Below are 17,066 nucleotides of genomic sequence, written 5' to 3' on the forward strand. Positions count from 1 at the left end.
AAACATATACATGTTTTATTATTTCACAAAGACATGTAGAACAGAAACAATAAGCTATCTAAATTTGTCACTCATGATAGTAAATTCTTAATTATATAGAGTAGCTAAAGAATAGAACTAGTTTTATATGAAAATTCATTAGTTCTACTCTGAAATGTGTTCATTATACTTCCTCTGATCTTAGATAATTAATTTAGTTCCTCTGTGACTACTATGCCTGTATCCAAATTTATATTTTTAAAAGTTACCTTTATATACCATAGTTATTTTCCATTTTCTTTCAGGATTCTGAAGAAGAACGCAATTTGCCTGTGGACAGTTCCCATATTTGTTTCCTGTGGTATTTTAAAATTATGTAAGTAATGTGATACTGCATACAAAGATAATTAATGCTTTATAAGAGTACTTAGCTTTGGCGACCTGGGTGGCTCAGTTGGTTGGGCATCTGCCTTCAGCTCAGGTCATGAATTCAGAGTCCTGGGCTCAAGCCCCACGTCGGGCTCCCTGCTCAGTGGGGAGTCTGCTTCTCCCTCCGCCCCTCCCCCTGCTTCTGCTCTCTCTCTCTCTCTCTCAAATAAATAAATAAAATATTTTTTTAAAAAAAGAGAGAATTTAGCTTTAACTTCAAATTAACCACAAATGGATTATCTGCATTATTATTTTCATATAAGCTTTTTATTCACCAATCAAGATATCCTCAAATAAGATGCCAAACTAATATTGGGGAACAAACATTGAAAATAACAGTAGCAACCACTCTTTGAACATATACTTCTGATGTTCAGACTCTATGTAAATTATGTCTCTCAATTTTCATAACAAACACACAAATTTAAGTATTATTATCATTACTTTATAAACAAGGAAATGTGAGCTTGGATAGGTTAAATAATTTGGATAAAAATACACAGCTACTAAAAGATAGCACTGGAATTTGACTCTGGTTTTTCAGACTACCGAGCTCTTTGATTTCCATTAAATACATCCTATTCCAAAGGGATGCTCTTTGTTTTGGACAGTTTCTCAAACCCATTTTAACCTGAGAATGAATGAACATAACTGAAAAGGGAAAACTGGCACAAGGGAAGATAATTAACTGCATTATAAAATTATTTGACAAGTTAAAAGTATCCATGAATCCAAATATTTTTCACTGTCCAAGTCAAGGCAATATCCTAAGCCCTGTGCAGGATAAACACAACTGTCTTATGTGGCCCTGTTCTCCAGATGACTCTGATATACTTATTTCTTTTCGTCTACTTAACTTTCCTTCCTTTGGGAGAACCCTCCCTCCCCTATTCTGTGATGAAATCAGTTTCATGTGATTGATATGGTACTAACTCCACAACCTCACATTTTGTGGGCCACAGTGATTACTTGCGGATTGACACATGACCCAGGCAGAACCAATCAGAATACCCATGTCTTCACTAAAGCATGGTTGTTGCCGATGGTTGTCTTGGTTCATGTGGTCCCTTAAAGTCAGGTGGCTCTGCAGTTTCTATGCAAGTTTTGGATTGAGGTCCTGACAACTAGATCTTAGCAGGCCCTTCCAGCGGTACACATTTAGCCATTCCTCTCCAAACTGCTGCCACCTCCAGAGTCTTACAAGAAGCAAGGACTGAGTCTCTGCTACTCCTGAAACTGGCTGACTTCTGTCCTTGCTGTGGGTTTCAGAAATGCCAATTACCAGCTTTCTCCTGTGGATTTTGAACCAACTGGGAAATAGACAAGGGAAAATGTGGGGATAAAATTTCCTGATATAGCTGAGCTGGAGAGTAAAACTTGCCTCTCTGGCCAAATGGGCTATTTTCTGCTTCCCCCAAGTAGAGACCATGGGGACCGTCAGAGAAGAGAATCTGCCAAAAAAGCGTTTATAGACAGTTTCTCATGTTCCCAATCTCACACATGCTGAGCCCCAAGAGCTGGTGAAAGAGATGGGCCCCCAGACTACCCTGATCTGGTTATGGATCATGAAAGCAAAATCAGAAGCACCCAGCCAGGGGGGCAGGTTAGCCCCAAAGAGAGAACTCAGTGGGAGCTAAGAGTTTTTCTGATACATAGGTGGTAACAATGTTCACAATCTGTCACCTTTAAAAATACTATTTAAAGAGTAAAATGAAACTAATACCCAGGTATTCATCACACGAGTCAAGAAATAGAACATTACAGGTACCCTAAAATCTGCTACTTTGAAATGCAGAATCTGGGGCTTCATTCCCAAGCTCCTAAATCATTACGTGCATTGTAACAAGATCCTATAGACATTGTATGTACATTACTGCTTAGGACACATGACTCTAATGCACATAAATAAAAGTTTCTCTAGGATATAGACAATTGATTAAAAGTAGGATATGCATTTGCTCAGCTTTACTAGTTAGTGCCTAATTGCTTTTTGAAAAGATAGTTTAAATCCATACCTCCACCAGCCACAGATAGACGTTCCCATTGTGCTACATCCTCACCAACACTTAATATAATCTGACTTTTTAATTTGCCAATCTAGTAGGTATGAAATTATGTCATTGTGCTTTTAATTTGCATTTCCCTGATTACTATTGAGCATATTTTCAGTTACTCATGAGGAATTTTTCTTCCCTCTGTTAAATGAACATTTTTACCCATTTTTGAGTTATTTTTATGTTTCATAATAATTTTTAAGATTTCATTACATTTTAATTACTAGGACATTGTCTATACATTCCAACATGTATATTGAAGGAATTTTATCCCAGTTTATGCAGCTTTTCACTTCTTATGATCTCTTTTGATAACTGACGTCCTTCCTATTGCAGATGAATTTATCAACTCTTACCTTAATGGGTTTGTGAGTTTTTGAATCAATTTAAGAAATCTTTTCCTCTGAGTTCATAAAAATAGCCTCCTATGTTGTTTTCCGAAAGTTCTTAATCCATCTGGAATTAGTTTTTGCATATGCTTTGAGATAGGGATCCAATTTTATGTTTTCGACATGAGTAATTAATTTTATCAGACCCAGTTATTGAATAATGTATTTACCAATAATGCCTACTTTGTGGTAGATCAGTTTTCCGTGTATGCAGGTTTCTTCCCAGCTGACTATTCTGTTCAGCTGATCTATTTGTCCACTTATCAGTACAACATTATCTTTATTACTATTATTTCATTTTGCACATCTTGGTAAGGGGCAGTGCAAGTACCTGGACTCTGACCCCAACTCTTGACCTTCTTCGGGATTCTCTTAGCTATGTATTGGGCCCATTTTAACTCCCTATGAATTTTTAGCATTGGTTTGTCAAATTCCATAATAACTCTGGTAGGGATTTTTATAATTTGTCCAAATATTTAAATCAATTTGGAGAGTCTTTTAACTCAAGAATGATATGTAACCTTTCATTTATTTAGGTCTTTTTACATGTCTGCCAATAAAATTTTATAATTTTTCATATAAGTGCCTGGACATCCTATTAGACTTATTCTGAGATGCTTTATAATTGTTGCTATTATACTCAATTTTTTAAAGTTGCATTTTCTAATCAGAACTTCCTGTTTTATAGAACAAAACTCACTTTTGAATATTGATTTTTGTATTCAGCAACCTTGCTAAATTCTTATATTAATTCTAATTATTTATATATTCTCTTGGAATTTTTACAAATCGTATCACCTGCAAATAATGGTGGTTTTATTTATCCCTTTCCAATAACTATGCCTTTTCTTTCTTCCATTCTTACTGCATGGCTAGAATATTCAATATTCTTACTGCATGGCTAAAAGGGTGAAAGCAGTCCTCCTTATCATATTCCTGATCTTAAAAGGGAGACTCTCATTGTTTCACTATTTTGCAAAATATTTGTTATGGATTATGAATTAACCTTTACCCAGTTAAGGAAGTTCCCTTTTATTCCAAGTTGGTGGTGAATTTTTCTTAGGAATCAGTGCTGAAATTTTTTCAGAGTTTTTTCTGTTTGTACTTAAAAGCTCATATGGTTTTCCTGTTTTACTATGTTAATGATGAAAAATAGTTATTAATATTCCTACATTAAACTTACCTTGTGTTTCTAGAATAAACCAACTTGGTTTTGATGAATTCTCTTTCATATACATTGATAGATTTTGTTTGCTAATATTCTGTTCAGATTTTTTTGGTGTGAATACTCATAAGTGAAGTTAGCCTATGGTTTTACTCTCATTGTACTATCATTTTCCACATTTGCTATCAAGACTGTGCGAGACTCACCACAAAAGTTAGGAGCGCTCATTCTTTCCCATTCTGAGAGATGTTGTGTAAGATTGAAATATATATGTTCTTTGAGTACTCGATGGAAATTTGCATGGAAGTTTACTTGAATCTAGATTGTGTGTGTGTGTGTGTGTGTGTGTGTGTGTGCATGCGCACGCATGTGATGTGTGTGTAGAAGGATTTCCTAAGTGTTAATTCAACTTTTTAATGGTCCTAATGCAATTTTGAAATTCTAATTATTGTAAAATCCGTTTTTGTAAGTAGTATTTTTCTGGAAGTTTATCCATGTGTTCAGTTAGCAATTTTAGTATCAACTTTAATATCAGAAAATTGTCTGTACTGTCCTCCTATATATTTTAGTCTCTGAGGTAGTTGTATTTACACTTCTGTTTTAACATTTCTAATAATTTTATTTGTGCCTTCCTTTGTTTCCATGTCCTTGTGGTATTTCTATTTTATTAATCTTTTAGACTAGTCAAAAGAACCATCTTTTGGCTTTGTTGAGCTTTTCTATTGCAGTCTATTTTATCTCAGCTCATACTTTCCATTATTTCCTTCTTTGGGTTTGTTTTTCTAAAACTTAAATTGGCTATTTAGTCCACTAGGCTTGAGGCTTTTTTCCTAATGCGTGTTTAAAGCAATCAGTTTTCTTCTAAGCACCTTTGTAACTGCTTCAAGTGTTGCAAATACCTCCTAATTGTGATTTTTCATTACTGCTCAGAAATAATTTTCTAATCCCTGCTACAATTTGTTTGACCAATGAGTTGTTTAGAAGTGCATTTTTCAATTTACAAACACATGAGTGTTTCTGATTATTGTTTTTTATTTAAAACCTAATAGTATTGTGATCAGGGAAGTGCTGGAGTCTAATTTTTGGCGTAGCATGTAATCAGTTTTTATAAATGTCCCATGTGTACCTAAAGAAAATAGATTTTCCTTGTTGGGTCAAGTATCGTATTCACGATTGCATTCAGGTTTGTCGTGTGAGCTGTTCAGATCTTCTGTGTACTTGTTTGACTCGTTGTCAGCTTGATCTATCAGTTAATGAGAGGGTTCTGCTCAGATGTCCCACTAGGATGGTAGATGTGATATTTTTCCTTGTAGATACCTATGTTTTTGTTTTATATTTTGAGATTATCTTTTAGGTATATGTAACTTCAGAATTATGAACCTTTTTAAAGAGTTGAAACTTTATTTGTAGTGATATTGCTTCTCACTTGTAATGCTTTTTATTTTTTTGTCTTATGTTCTGTTTTGTCTGAATTCATGGGTCTTTATTCATGGATTTTCAAGTTTTCTATAAACTTATATTTTAAGTGTTTCATTTATGAATGCTATGAAACTGGATTTGCTGTATTTTCTAGTATGACGATCTTTGGCTTTTAATTGGTCAATTTAGTGCATTTATCTTTACTGTGATTACTTAAGTATTTAAATTTTTATCTGTGGTGGAAATAAATGTGTTTTCCATTTACCCGCTTAAAACCCTTTACATCTTTAGAATGTTTTAATCCTGACATGCTTTGGTCAATGTTTTCATTCTAGTCAGTTCCTTTCTCCTTTTTTCTTGTCTATCTTTTTTTCTTGATTCAATTTTCCTTCATACTATTTAGAAATTATGAATTGTATGTCTATCTTGCATGATACTCCAGTAATTTTAACATGTATTGAGTCTAAATTTAATTTATTCTTCTCTCAGACAATACAAGAATCTTTAGAATACTTTAATTTGATATTATACCTCTTTCAACTTGTATGCCATTGTATTGTATTCAGGATTTTAGTTCTAGTTTATTTTTATACTCTCAAATTTGACATTATTATTACTGTATTTTACCTTTATACAAGAATTTCTCTTATGTCTCAGTGCTAACTGAGTTTACTTGTGCCTGAAATACTTCATTTAGAATTTCAGCTAGTGAGGTAATCTGTCAATGGTAAATCTCAGCTTCTGTTTGTCATAAAATGTTTTTATTAAATTTTATTCCTGAAAGACAGTTTTGGTGCGTAAACAATTCTAGTTTCACAGGTGTTTTCTCTCAGATTATGAACACATTTTTCCACTTTGTTCATTTGATATTATTAATCATCAGGATAGTTACATTTCCTTTGTAGATTATCTTTTCTTCCCCATGTGGTTGCTTTTGAGATATTCCACATTTGCTAAAAATTTGCTAAATTACTATGATCTGTGAGGTTATAGTACTATGATTTGTGGTTGGGATTGACAACTACATACACCTATACAATCATCATGTAAAACAATATATAGACTATTTCAACCTTCTCAGAAAGTTTGCTTTTACAGACAATCTCTTACCCCTGGAGGTAGCCACTGTTCTGATTTATATCACTATAGCTTAGTTTTCCCATTCTTGAATTTTACATAAATGTAATTATAATGTCTGTACTCTTCTGTATCTGGCTTCTTTTTGTAATTTTTTTTTTTTTTTTTTGAGAAAGAGAGAGAGAGCACTTACATGTGAGGAGGGGCAGGGGCGGGGAGAGGGGGGAGGGGCAGCAAGAGGGGAGAGAGAGAATCCTGAGCAGGCTCCATGCTCAGCTTGGCTCAGAGCCTGACACAGGGCTTGATCTCACCACTGTGAGAACATGACCTGAGAGGAAACCAACAGTCAGATGCTTAACTGACTGAGCCACCCAGGCACCCCTGTATCTGGCTTCTTATCTTCAATGTAAGACTTTTGAGACAAATCCATGTTGTTGCATGTTTCATTGGTTTGTTCCCTTTTACTTTTAAATAGTATTATTATATAATTATACCTCAATTTGTTTATCCATTCTTCTTTGTTGTTGTATATTTGGGTTTTATCCAGTTTGTGGCTTTTATGAATAGAGCTCCTGTGTACATTTTTGTACAAGTCTTTTTGCAGACATAGATTTTCATTTCTTTTTCAGGGATAAAATTTCTGGATCATGGGATAGGCAAATATGAAAGCATAAGAAAAAGTCAAATCACTTTCCAAAGCAATTACTTACCAGTAATGTATGAGCATTCCAATTGCTCCATATTCCTACCAATATTTGGTGTTTTCATTACAATGGCAATTAAATGGTATGTCATTTTTTTTTTTTAAAGATTTTATTTATTCGACAGAGAAAGACAGCCAGCGAGAGAGGGAACACAAGCAGGGGGAGTGGGAGAGGAAGAAGCAGGCTCATAGCGGAAGAGCCTGATGTGGGGCTCGATCCCGTAACGCCGGGATCACGCCCTGAGCCGAAGGCAGGCGATTAACCGCTGTGCCACCCAGGCGCCCCTGGTATGTCATTTTTTTAATTTCAGTTTTTAATTTAAATTCTAGTTGGTTAATGTATATGGTAAAATTGGTTTCAGGTGTAGAATTTAGTGATTCATCACTTACATATAATACCCGATGCTCATCACAACAAGTGTTCTCCTGAACACCCATCACCCATTTAGCCCATCCTCTACCCACCTCTCCTCCAGCAACCCTGTTTGTTCTCTGTAGTTGAGTCTTACGGTTTGCTTCCCTCTCTTTTTTTTTCTTTCCCCTATGTTCATCTGTTTTGTTTCTTAAATTTCACATATGAGTGAGAACATGTGGTATTTGTCTTTCTCTGACTGACTTATTTCACTTAGCATAATGCAATCTAGGTCTATCCACATTATCATAAATAGTAAGATTTTATTCTTTTTGATAGGTGAGTACTATTCATATATATGAATGTGTGTGTGTGTGTGTGTGTGTGTGTGTGTGTGTGTGTATACCACATTTTCTTGATCCATTCATCAGTTGATGGACATTTGGGCTTTTTCCATAGTTTGGCTATTGTTGATAATGCTGCTATAAACATCGGGGTGCATGTGCCCCTTTAAATCTGTATTTTTGTGGTCTTTGGGTAAATACCTAGTAGTGCAATTTCTGGTTCATAGGGTAGTTCTATTTTTAACTTTTTGAGGAACCTCCATACTGTTTTCCAGAGTGGCTGCACCAGTTTGTATTCCCACCCACAGTGTAAGAGTGTTCCCCTTTCTGTCTATCCTCGCCAACATCTGTTGTTTCCTGTGTTGTTAATTTTAGCCATTCTGACAGGTGTGAGGTGATATATCTCATCGTGGTTTTGATTTGTGTTTCCCTGATGATGAGTGATGTTGAGCATCTTTTCGTGTGTCTGTTAGCCATCTGTATGTCTTCCTTGGAAAAATGTCTGTTCATGTTTTCTGCCCATTTCTTAACTGGATTATTTATTTTTGAGGTGTTGAGTTTAATAAGTTCTTTATAGATTTTGGATACTAACCCTTTATCAGATATGTCATTTGCAAATATCTTCTCCCATTCCATAGGTTGCCTTTTAGTTCTGTTGATTGTTTCCTTCACTGTGCAGAAGCTTGTTATCTTGATGAAGTCCCAGTCATTGTTGTTTATATTTGCACTTCCTTGATGACTAACGATGTTAAGTATCTTCATGAGCTTATTGGCCACTCCTAAATGGCCTTTTGCAAATTATATGTTCATGTCTTTTACCTAGTTTTTTGATTGGGTTGTTTGTCCTTTTACCGTTAATTTGTAGTATTTGTTTATACAAGTTCTATGTCAGATATATGTTTTGTGAATATTGGCTATTTGGGGTCTTTTGTGGCTCCATACAGATTTTAGAATTGTTTCTTCTGTTTCTGTGGGAAAAAATGCCACTGGAAATTTGATAGGTATTTTTTTGAATCTATACGTTTTGGGTAGTATGAATACTGTGACAATATTAACTCTCCTAATCCATGAACATGGGATATATTTCCAGTTTTTTGGGTCATCTTCAATTTATTTTTATCAATGTCATAGTTTTTGGTGTATAGATCTTTCACTTCCTTGGTTAAACTTATTACTAAGTATTTTATTGTTTTTGATGCTATTGTAAATGGAATTGTTTTCTTCCATTTTTTCAGATTTATTGTTAGTTATGGAAACACAACTTATTTCTGCATGTTGATTTCATATGCTTCGCCTTTACTGAATTTGCTGATTATTTTTAACAGTTTCTTGGTGGAGTCTTTAGCATTTTTTATATATAAGATCATATCAGCAAGCAGAGACAATTTTCCTTCTTCCCTTCTGATTTGGATGCCTATTATTTCTTTTTCTTGCCTGAATGCTCTGGTTAGAATTTCCTATACTGTGTTGAATAGGAGTGGTAAGAGTGGAAACTCTAGTCTTGTTCTTGATCTTAGAGGAAAATTTTCAACTTTTCACCATGGGCTCTGATGTCAGCTGTGAGCTTTCATAATCACCATTATTATGTTGAGATATGTTCTTTCTATACCCAATTTGTTGAGAGTTTTTATTAAGAAAGGATGTTGTATTTTGTCAAATGTTTTTCTGCATGTTTTGAGACAATCGTATGACTTTTGCCTTTCATTCTTTTAATGTGGTATATCACATTTATTGATCTGTATATGCTGAACCATCCTTTCATTCCAGGGATAAATTTCACTTGATCATCATACATAATGCTTTCAATATGCTGTTGAATTCAGTTTACCAGTATGTTGTTGAGAATTTTTGCATCTATTCATCGTCATTTCTTGTAGTGTCCTTTTCTGACTTTCATATCAGGGTAATGCTGGCCTTATGAAATGAGTTTCTTCAGTTTTTTGGAAGACTTTGAAAAAGATTGTCATTAATTCTTCTTGAAATATTTGGTAAACTTTACTAGTGAAGCCATCTATTCCTGGGATTCTCTTTGATGAAAGAATTGTGCTTCCTGATTCAATCCTCTGACTCATTATTAGTCTGTTAGGTGTTCTACTTCCTCCTAATTAGTCTTGGTAGATGATATCGTTTTTAGTAATTTCTTTCTTTCTTCTATATTGTCGAATGTATTGGTCTTTAATTGTTCATAGTAGTCTCTCTTTTTTTTTAAAGACTTTATTTATTTATTTGACAGAGAGAGAGAGAGCCAGCGAGAGAGGGAACACAAGCAGGGGGAGTGGGAGAGGAAGAAGCAGGCTCCCAGCAGAGGAGCCTGATGTGGGGCTCGATCCCAGGACCCCGGGATCGCGCCCTGAGCCAAAGGCAGACGCTTAACGACTGAGCTACCCAGGCGCCCCCTTCATAGTAGTCTCTTATCATCATCTGCATTTCTGTAGAATTGGTGTTAATGTCTACACTTTAATTTCTGATTTTAGAAATTTAAGTATTCTTTTCCCTTCATATTGTTAAAGCTTCACCAATTTTATTTATCTTTTCAAAAAACAATTCTTAGTTTTGTTGATCTTTTCTATTGCTTTTCTGGTCTCTATTCACTTATTTCTGCTCTGATTTTGTTATTTCCATTTTTCCGCTAACTTTGGCTTAGTTTGTTCTTCTTTTTCTAGCTCCTTGAGGTATAAAGTTAGGTTGATTATTTGAGATTTTTCTTTTTTCTTAGTGTGAGTATTTACCACTATAAATGCCCCTTCTTGAACTATTTTTCTGCATCCCATAAGTTTGTTATATTGTATTTCCTTCTACATTTGTTTCATGATATTTTTTGAATTTCCTTTTGATTTCATCTTTGACCCACTGGTTGTTCTGTGTGTTGTTTAATGTCCACATATTTGTAAATTTTCCAGTTTCCCTCCTATTACTGATCTAGTTTCATACTATTGTGGTCATAAAAGATACTTGGTATGATTTCAGTACTTTAAAATTTGCTAAGACTTGTTTTTTTAACCTAACATTTTATCTGTCCTGGGGAATGTTCCATGTGTGCTCAAGAAGAATGTGTATTCTGTTGCTGTTGGATGGAATATTCTGTATACATTTGTTAGGTCCATTTGGTCTAAACTATAGTTCAAGGTCAACTTTCCCTTATTGATTATCTATCTAAATGATCTATCCATTGTTGAAAATGGGAGACTGAAGTCCCCTACTATAATTATATTATTGCATATTGCTTCCTTCAGATCTGTTAGTATTTGCTTAATATATGGTGCTCTGATGTTGGGTGCATATATATTTACAACTGTTACATCCTCTTGATGAATTGGCTTCTTTATTATTACATAATTACCTTCTTTGTCTTTTATTAAACTTTTTAACTTATAATCTCTTTTGTCTGATGTGTATAGCTACCCCACACTATTTTGGTTTCCACTTGCATGAGCTGTCTTTTTCCATCCCTTCACTTTGAGCCTATTTATGTCCTTGAAGCGGAAGTGAGTCTTTTATAAGCAGCATATAATGGGGTCTTGTTTTTTATCCATGCAGCCATTCTATACTTTTTGATTGGAGAATTTAATCCATTTACATTAAATGTGATTGTTGTTAAGTAAAAACTTACCAATTCCATTTTATTAATTATGTCTTTGCTCTTTTGTATTCTTCTGTTCCTTTCTTCCTCTCTTGCTGTCCCTTTGTAAATTGATGATTTTCCGCAATGGTACACTTTGATTCCCTTCTCTTTATCTTGTGTGTACCTATGATAGCTGGGGTTTTCTTTGTTTTGTTTGTTTTTTGCTGTGGTTACCCTTTTGCTTACTGGAAACATCTCATAGATATAACAGCTGTCTATTTGGGGCTGAGAGCAGCTTACCTTTTATCACATACAAAAACTCTACCATTTTATTTCCATATTTTATTTGCTGTCACTGTTTACATCTCTTTTTAAAATTTTCAATGTATTTTTATGTTTATTTCTTTATTCAAATATAATTAACATACAGTGTTATGTTAGCTTCTGGCATACACTATAATGATTCAATAATTCTATAGATTACTCAGTGCTCATCAAGATAAGTGTGCTCTTAATCCCCTCTATTTATTTCACCTATCTCCCCACCCACCTCCTTCTGGAAACCACCAGTTTGTTCTCTAAGAATCTGTTTTTGGTTTTTGTGGGGTTTTTTTTTCTTTTTTTCTTTGCTTGTGTTTGTTTCTTAAATAGCACATATGAGTGAAATCATATGATATTTGTCTTCCTCTGACTGACTTATTTCACTTAGCATATTACCCTCAAGTTCCATCCATGTTGTTGCAAATGGCAAGATTTCATTTCATTTTTATAGCTGAGTAATATTCCTTTATATATATACCATATCTATGGATGGATACTTGGGTTGCTTCCATATTTTGGCTATTGTAAAAATGCTGCAATAAACATATGGGTACATGTATCTTTTCAAATTAATAATTTCCTTTTCTTTAGGTAAATACCCAGTAGTAGAATTACTGGATCATGTGGTAATTCTATTTTTAACTTTTTTGAGGAGCCTCCATACTTTTTCTCACAGGGGCTGCACCAATTTGCATTCCCATCAACATTGCATGACAATTCCTTTTCCTCCACATCCTTGCTAACACTTAATATTTGTTGTGTTTTTGATTCTAAACATTCTGACAGGTGTGAGGCAATATCTCACTGTGGTTTGGATTTGCATTTCCCTGATGATTAATGGTGTTGAACATCTTTCCATGTCTCCATTAGCCATCTGTATATCTTCTTTGGAAAAAAATATCTATTTGGGTCCTCTGCTCATTTTTAAACTGGATTGTTTGGATTTTTATGGTGTTGAGTTGTGTAAGTTCTTTGTGTATTTTGGATATTAAACTGTTACTGGACCTATCATTTGCCAATATCTTCTATTATTCTGTAGGTTGTCTTCTTATTTGGTTGATGTTCCTTTGCTGTGTCAAAGCTTTTTACTTTGGTGTGTAATAGTTTAATTTTGCTTTTGTTTCCCTCAACTAAGGAGATATACTTAGGAAAATGTTTCTACTGCTGATAAGAAAGAAATTACTGCCTGTGTTTTCTTCTAGGAGTTTTATGGTTTCAGGTCTTACATTTAGGTCTTTAATCTATTTTGAGTTTATTTTTGTGCATGGTATTAGAAAGTGGTCCAGTTTCATTCCTTTACCTGTAGCTGTCCAGTTTTCCCAGCACTATTAGTTGAAGAGATTGTCCTTTCCTCATTGTATATTTTAGCATCCTCTGTCATAGATTAATTGACCATAAAAGCATGGGTTTATTTCTAGGCTGTCTATTCTGTTCTATTTCTCTGTGGGTCTGTTTTTCTGCCAGTACCATACTGTTTTGATTACTACAGCTTTGTAGTATATCTTGAAATCTAGAATTGTGATACCTCCAGCTTTGTTCTTCTATCTCAAGATTGCTTTGGCTATTTGGGGTCTTTTGTGGTTCCATACAAATTTTAAGATTGTTTGTTCTAGTTCTGTGGAAAATGCTGTTGGTATTTTGATAGTGATTGCATTAAATCAGTAGATTGCTTTGGGTACTATGGACATTTTAACAATATGAATTTTAACAATCCATGAATATGGGCTACTTTTCCATTTGTTTGTGTCCTCTTCAATTTCTTTAAACAGTGTTTTACAGTTTTCAGAGCATAGGTCTTTCACCTCCTTGGTTAAGTTTATTCCTAGATATTTTATTCTTTTTAGTGTAATTATAAATGAGACTATTTTATTAATTTCTCTTTCTGCTGTTTCATTATTAGTGTATAGAAATGCAACAGATTTTCATATGTTAATTTTGTATCCTGAAACTTTACTGAATTCATTGATCGGGTCTAGTAGTTTTTGGTGGAGTCTTTAGGGTTTACTATATATAGTGTCATATCATCTGGAAATATTGACAGTTTTACTTCTTCTTTCCTAATTTTTATGCCTTTTATTTCTTTTTCTTGTCTGATTGCTGTGGCTAGGACTTCTAGTACTATGTTGAATAAAAGCAGTGAGAGTGGACATCTTTGTCTTGTTCCTGACCTTGGAGGGAAAGCTTTCAGATTTTCACCATTGAGTATGATGTTAGCTATGGATTGTTCATATATGGCCTTTATTATGCTGAGGTATGTTCCCTCTAAACCTACTTTGTTGAGAGTTTTTATCATGAATGAATGTTATACTTTGTCAAATGCTTTTTCTGCATCAGTTGAGATGATGATATGGGTTTCATCCTTCCTCTTGTTAATGTGATGTGTCATGTTGATTGATTTGTGAATATTGAACTACCCTTGCATCCCAGGAATAAATCCCACTTGATCATGATGAATAAATTTTTAAATGTATTTTTGGATTTGTTTTGATGATATTTTGTTGAGAATTTTTACATCTGTGATCAGAGATATTGGCCTGTAGTTCTCTTTTTTCTTATAGTGTCTTTATCTGTTTTGGTATCAGGGCAATGCTGGCCTCATAGAATGAATTTGGAAGCTTTTGTTCCTTTTCTATTTTTTGGAATAGTTTGAGAATAGGTATTACTTCTTCAAATGTTTGGCAGAATTTACCTGTGAACCTATCTGTTCCAGGACTTTTGTTTTTTGGGGTGGAGTTTATTACCGATTCAATTTCATGTTAGTAATCGCTCTGTTGAAATTGTCTGTTTCTTCTTGATTCAGTTTTGGAAGGGTTATGTTTCTAGGAATTTATCCATTCCTTCTAAATTGTCCAATTTGTTGGCATATAATTTTTCATAATATGCTCTTATAATTGTTTGTATTTCTGTGATACTGGTTATTATTTCTCTTCCTTTATTTCTGATTTTCAGTTCTCTCTTTCTCTCACCCTTTCACTCTCCCTCTCCCTCTTCCTGTGTGTGTGTGTGTGTGTGTGTGTGTGTGTCTGTGTGTGTCTGTGTCTGTGTCTGTCTGTCTGTCTGTATGTATGTCTCTCTTTTTGATGAGTCCAGCTAAAGGCTTGTCAATTTGGTTGATCTTTTCAAAGAACTAACTCCTGGTTTTATCAATCTATTCTATTGGTTTTTTAAGTCTTGATTTCATTTATTTCTGTTCTAATCTTTATTATTTTCTTTCTTCTACTGACTTTGTGCTTTGTGCTTCTTTTTTCTAGCTCCTTTAGGTGTAAGGTTAGCTTGTTTATTTGAGATCTTATTTTTTGAGTTAGGCATCTATTAGAACAACTTTTGCTGCATCCCAAAGATTTTGGACCATTGTGTTTTCATTTTTATTTGTCTCCTTATATTTTTTTATTTCCTCTTTGATTTCTTCATTTAACTATTTATTGTTCAATAGCATGTTATTTAGCCTCCATGTATTTGTGTCCTTTCCAGATTTTTTCTTGTGATTCATTTCTAGTTTCATACATACCATTGTGGTCAGGAAAAATGCATGATGTGATTTCAGTCTTTTTTAATTTATTGGGACTTGTTTTGCTGTCTAACATGTGACCTATTTTGTAAAATGTGTAATGGGCTCTTGAAAAGAATGGGTATTTTGCTCTTTTTGGATGGAATGTTCTGAATATCTGTTAGATCCATCTGGTTTAATGTGTCATTCAAAGCCACTGTTTCCTTGTTGATTTTCTGTCTCTGTGATCTGCCCATTGATGTAAGTGAGGTGTTAAGGTCCCCTTCAATTATTGTGTTACTGTCAATTTCATCCTTTATGTCTGTTAATAGTTGCTTTATATATATAGGTGCTCTCATATTGGGTGCATAAATATTTACAATTGTTATGTCCTCTTATTGCATTGTTCCCTCTTTCATTATGCTGTGTTCTTTTTTCTCTCTTGTTAGTCTTTGGTTGTTGTTTTTTTTTTTAATTTTATTTATTTGTTTGACATAGAGAGAGAGAGAGAGCACAGACAGGGGGAACAGCAGGCAGAGGGAGAGGGAGAAGCAGCCTCCCTGCCACGCAGAGAGCCTGATGTGGGGCTTGATCCCAGGAAACTCGGATCATGGCCTGAGCCATGATCATGGTTAAGCCACGCTTAACTCACTGAGCCACCCAGGTGCCTCTTGTTAGTCTTTGTTTCAGTCTGTTTTGTTTGATGTAAGTATTGCCACCTCAGCTTTCTTTTCACTTCCATTTGCATGATAAATGTTTTTCCATCCCCTCTCCTTCAATCTGCATGTGTTTAGGGGTCTGAAGTGATTCTATTATAGGCAGCATATAGATACATCTTACTTTTTATCTATTCATTAACCCTATGTCTTTTGACACAGATGATTGGAGCACTTACTTTTTTTACATTTAGAGTAACATTGATAGGTGTGTACTTATTGCCATCTTGTTACTTGTTTTATGGTTGTTTTCATAGTTCCTCTTGGTTCCTTTTTTTTTTTTTTTTTTTTTTTTTTTTTTGTCAATTCCTCTGTGGTTTGATGGCTTTCTTCAGTGATATGCTTGGATCCTTTCTCTTTATTTATTGTGTATCTGTTAAACGTTTTTGATTTGTGGTTGCCATTAGGTTCACCAGAACCAGGAACTTAGGGTGTCTCCTGTGTGGGTTGTTTATGTCCTATATTGTGGCTGAGCCACATTTGCCTTCAGTCCAGTGACCTGCATTGGCCCACTTTTGCCTTTTGTGGGTGCATCTGGTGGGATTTAGTCCCTGTGCTATTAAGGGACCAATCTGGAGCCGCTGTGGGCTTGCAGAATGGCAGTTTCAAAAGTTAGACCAGTTGCCTGTCCTCAGCTGCAGTCTCACCAACCGACAGGGCACCCTCCCTTCCTTGTCCCAAAAGGCCTTCATTGGTGGGTAGATCTGGCAGTTAGACCCATTCCATTTGCTGGGGCTGCGCTTGCCCCAGCCTGCAGGGTGCTCTCCCTGCCCGTCCCTTGGGAGGCTTTTGTTGGTGGATGAAGTTGGCAGTGGGACTCAAAGTTTGCCCCCAGTCTGTCTGTGGGTGCTGCGGTCACATTGAACTGCAGGGCTTTTTTCCTGTGCTGCCCTTGAGAGTTTTCTGTTGGTGAGTAAGGGCATAGTCAGACCAGATGCCTGCCCCCAGTATGTGTGCTGGAACTGCAGTCACACCGACTAGCAGGGCCCTCGCTCTGCACTGCCAGCTACAAGGTTCAGCTGGGACTCTGGGAACACGTGTGTGTGTGTGTGTGTGTGTGTGTGTGTGT

The 17,066-nt window shown here is 35.1% G+C and overlaps 1 protein-coding gene across 1 annotated transcript in view; it reads left to right on the top strand.

The window, feature by feature from the left end:
• The window catches only part of CATSPERE (catsper channel auxiliary subunit epsilon), a 174,398-nt gene that overhangs the window by 29,206 nt on the left and 128,126 nt on the right, over positions 1–17,066 (top strand). The window contains exon 5 of the mRNA XM_044388000.3: positions 285–355. Coding sequence (XP_044243935.3) covers positions 285–355 — 71 coding nt within the window. The remainder of the gene's footprint in view (positions 1–284; positions 356–17,066) is intronic.

The sequence above is a fragment of the Ursus arctos genome, unplaced genomic scaffold (genome assembly GCF_023065955.2).
Source record: "Ursus arctos isolate Adak ecotype North America unplaced genomic scaffold, UrsArc2.0 scaffold_2, whole genome shotgun sequence".
In the NCBI taxonomy this organism is placed as follows: domain Eukaryota; kingdom Metazoa; phylum Chordata; class Mammalia; order Carnivora; family Ursidae; genus Ursus; species Ursus arctos.